Genomic DNA, 4,471 nt, shown 5'->3' with positions numbered 1-4,471 from the left:
GACGCTCTTCAGATCTAGCCGAAAGAGTACATTTTTAATATACACACTATACATATATACATATATGAATTTGTGTGTGTGTGTGTGTGTGTGTGAGAGAGAGAGAGAGTGTATGTGTGTGTGGAAACAGGTGAGCATGGAGCAGGAAAACCGAAGGGATTGAGGACATCTAGTGGAAAGAAGTAAAAAAAAAAAATAACAAGGAAATAAGAAAACATAAAATCAAAAATTAGTACAGAGACTTATGCGGCACATTTATTGTTTTAGCCTTTCAAATATTCTAAAAACATCAGTTTTTACATTTAAGCAGATAAACGTGTCAACAGAAATGTGTTGGTTTTATTTAAACTTCATTAAAAATCTTCATCATTAAATCTTTTCAGTGGATTATATGTTGCAGAGTAAAATAGATCACAGGTTGTCACGTCATCCTTTAAAATTCAGGTTTAAGCATCATTTTTCTTGCTAAAAGTAGAAAAAATAAACAATATTATGACGTTTGCGTGGGTTCTGAAATGGGTCAAAGTAGCAAAGAGCATGCAGGTAATGAGGCTTTCTCCTCATAGAAGTTAAAATAATTCAAGTTAAGTGAAGTTTCTCGAAGCCTAAAATTACACGAGAGCCTCCTCTGTGTGAAATTTCCAAATTCCTGCAAATGTATAAACTTTAAAAGTTTTCTTCTTCATTCTGGAACACAAATATAGAATTTCAAGAGTACATTTTAGACTCCTCGCGTCTGACTTGGTCTACTTTCTCCTGTGAGTTCAGAGAAAACTGGTTTCCAGCTGCGCCCCGTGGCCGGCCTGCTGTCAGCCAGAGACTTCCTCGCCAGTTTGGCCTTCCGGGTGTTCCAGTGCACCCAGTACATCCGACACTCGTCCTCGCCCATGCACTCCCCTGAGCCGTGAGTTCACCTCATTCGTCGTGTTTCTATTCTTCTTTGTTTGTCCCCCTGATTTGATCTGCCCCGACAGAGACTGCTGCCACGAGCTGCTCGGCCACGTCCCCATGCTGGCAGATAAAGAGTTTGCCCAGTTTTCTCAGGTGAACACACCCCCTTTGTGTTTCTGTAAATAATCCACCTACAGTATATTATGCTAACACTTCTGTTTGTCACCAGGAGATTGGACTGGCTTCTCTTGGAGCTTCAGACGAGGACATTGAGAAACTTTCAACGGTAAACTTCCCCTGCGTTTAACGCGCTTTCACCTCCATAAAGGTTAAAGTGGAGAACGGCATCGTCAGGCGTTCTCTCCTCCTCTGCAGTTGTACTGGTTCACGGTGGAGTTCGGCCTCTGCAAGCAGAACGGAGAGGTGAAAGCTTACGGCGCCGGCCTCCTCTCCTCGTATGGAGAGCTTGTTGTGAGTGCGACCGCTTCTTGCACGCAAGGGTTTGGCTGTTTGCTCAGTATGTGCTGACGGGCTCTCTGCGTCCCCCTCCCAGTACGCGCTGTCAAACAAGCCGGAGTACAAGGCGTTCGACCCGGAGGAGACGGCGGTGCAGCCCTACCAGGACCAAACCTACCAGCCCGTTTACTTTGTGTCCGACAGCTTTGAAGATGCAAAGATGAAGCTGAGGTATCAGACTCCTGCTGAAATCACTCCCACCTCACACTACAGGCGTAGCTGGTACATGTATGAGCTGTACAAGAAGTGAGAACCAAAACCCTCATTATGGTTACCATGGTAACCTGTGTCTGCCACTCTCTGACAGCGCACCTGAGAGGTAGACGGAAACAGACGGAAAAGTTTTGCACCGAGGAGTCACTGTGAGAAAACTTTAGGCCGCTTCTTGAAAACCCTTGAACTGTGAGCGCAGAAGACGCTGATGGTCACATGTAGACGGCTTTATGATCCTTCAGTGTTTTACGTAGGAGATATGACAAATGTAAAAATAAATAAATAAAAATCCTTCAGAGAATATTTTGAGCTACGATTTAAGAAGTCCCTCGCTACTTCGCGGTTCAACTTTTGCATTTTTTCAAAGTAAGATTGGACATGACACACATTTGGCTGATTGATGGATGAACCACTCGAGTATGGAGGACGGAATGTGACAAAAATTAAATAAATAAATACGTAATAATGAAATGTATTATTTAATTATTAAATACATCATTAAATACACAATTAAATGATTAAATACACAATTAAATTACTTATTTCATGATTTATTTATTTTTGTCACCATACACTGGAGGACAGAATGTGACAAAATTAAATAAATAAATAAATCATGAAATAAGTAACTTAACTGTGTATTTAATCATTTAATTGTGTATTTAATCATTTAATGGTGTATTTAGTAATTAAACTATACATTTCATTATTATGTATTTATTGATTTAATTTTGTCACATGCCGTCCTCCATACACGAGTGGCATGAATTGCTTATTTAAAATAATTTAAAATGATTTAACACCTGCTAAATCATTGAGTGCAGGGAGAAGCTCCCTCCTGCAGCCTGTCATGATCTCCGCTCTCTGCCACCTGCGGCTCTCTGCCACGCCCACATTTCTGCTCCGTGCTGCTGCTGCGTGAAGGCCTGCTGCGCTTCTCTCTACAATTTCAATGTACATGTTGCAATATTTTAAATAAACAATTCTTGCTGCATGGGTTATTTATTTAAAATTTTACAATATTTAAATTTTAATTGTTTATTTACACAGAAGGAGCGAGATCGGGAGGTGAGGAGTGATTGCAGTGGACTGACAGAGAGCAGAGATCATGACATGCTGTGCTCTTTTACAGCATTTATAGTTTAATGTGGGCAGGGTTTATAAAGCCTTAAATATATATATAAATACTCAAATTAGGGCTGGACGATATGGCCAAAACTTTTATCACGATACCTGGATCTACCTGGATTATTGAGCATGCATCAGGATATTTTATCACGATATATTTCTTAATTTCGGATGATAACGATATAATTCCGATATCAATATAAACAATAAAAAAGCCTCCGAAAAATTGTACAAATAAATTAACGTTCACCTTTTATTTGTATTTAGCCTTCAAAGAAATTTGAAATCACCGTCAAATAAACATAAAACTCTCAACTTTGTCGATATTAATAGTTTGAACTTTAACAACAACATAACCCTAACCGTTTGCTGCATGTGTTTCTCTTTTGATGCAGCTGGGGGTGATGTTTCAGGGACACGTTGGCTCAGACTTTTATTGTGCTTCATCTTCTGACTCTCAGCATATTCTGTCGAGTGGAACAAGTTCGATGTGTTCCCACCGCTAGTTGGAACAACTCTCCATCACATTTTGCAGCACTGAAACCTGCAGTTTATCGGATCTTAGATAGACGAACCACTTCTACATCGCCAAATTAGTCTTTCCTCTCTTATCAATGATGTCATCTGCTTTCTCTTCGCTTGCGAAAGTTTGTTCAGTCGCATTCTGACGGTAATGGAAACTCATTTTGAAGCGAAAACTTACCGCATGTTTGAGATTAGCCTAGCCTAGCCTGCTACCGCTAACGCCTTCTGGACTCGAGCTCTGCGTAACATCTGCGTCACCACACACTTCTGTTCGGGTTGAAACTGAAGCGGCCGCTTCAACCCGAACAGAAAACGAAATGCGCCAGTGAAACGCTGTAATCGAATCGAAATACTGTATCGAATATGTGCTTAAAACTCACATCACCGTTATTGAATAGAAGTATATCGTGATATATATCGATATCGAATTATTGTCTGGCCCTAACTAAAATAAACTAGTACTATTTGTACTACTATCCCTACTTCATATTTCTTGACTTATCGCGTGCACGGGTGGGGGGTGGGGGGGCGTGGTCCAAAACCCCCACAATGTAATTGACGTCTTTAAAATCTTGGGCGTGTAATTATCATTTTAAAGGAGATTTGAGTGGAAAATGTAAGTTGTGTAGCAGTGAGAGACACACTAGATGATAGAAGACATACATATATTTTGATGTGTAGTTTGTATACGTACTAAATATATATATTTTTGTTTTAACAGGAAGTATTCTGCGAGTATCAAGCGCCCCTTTGCCGTATGCTATGACCCTTTTACCTGCAGCGTTGAGGTTCTGGACCAGCCGAGCAAGATCCAGAACGCTCTGAGCCGGATGAGGGAGGACCTGAAGACCCTTCACGGCGCTCTGGAGAAGCTCAGCGCATCGTAGGGCCTTGACTGGACCTTCTGCAGAGATCAGAGTAAAGATTCACAGATAAATCCCATCGTAGTCTTTCATTCCAGTGTAAATTGTGACGATGTAAAAATCAATGCTTATTTTCATGAAGTTCTGTCCTTTTTAAAAGTGTAGGTTTTCCTTCTGGAGAAGCAGAGGAGCGAACCACTCTGAGAGCGTTTCCTAGCTTCTAATTCCAAACCAACTATTTTCATTTGGAAAATTCTTGGAAGCCATTTATCTTCATGTGTTATTAAGCAGAGGGAAGGAGCTAATTATGAATGATTTAAGTATTGTGTTCTCTT

General features: G+C 40.6%; 1 protein-coding gene across 1 annotated transcript in view; it reads left to right on the top strand.

Moving 5' to 3' along the window:
- LOC119428117 (phenylalanine-4-hydroxylase) overlaps positions 1-4,160 on the top strand; it is a 31,456-nt gene extending 27,296 nt beyond the window's left edge. Inside the window, exons 7-12 of the mRNA XM_037695756.1 lie at positions 764-904; positions 975-1,044; positions 1,121-1,177; positions 1,267-1,362; positions 1,445-1,578; positions 3,995-4,160. Coding sequence (XP_037551684.1) covers positions 764-904; positions 975-1,044; positions 1,121-1,177; positions 1,267-1,362; positions 1,445-1,578; positions 3,995-4,160 — 664 coding nt within the window. The remainder of the gene's footprint in view (positions 1-763; positions 905-974; positions 1,045-1,120; positions 1,178-1,266; positions 1,363-1,444; positions 1,579-3,994) is intronic.
- Positions 4,161-4,471: the final 311 nt, after the last annotated feature.

Source organism: Nematolebias whitei, chromosome 22 (assembly GCF_014905685.2).
Source record: "Nematolebias whitei isolate Nwh7 chromosome 22, NemWhi1, whole genome shotgun sequence".
Taxonomy (NCBI): domain Eukaryota; kingdom Metazoa; phylum Chordata; class Actinopteri; order Cyprinodontiformes; family Rivulidae; genus Nematolebias; species Nematolebias whitei.
This window is presented reverse-complemented; position numbering and strand designations above follow the sequence as displayed.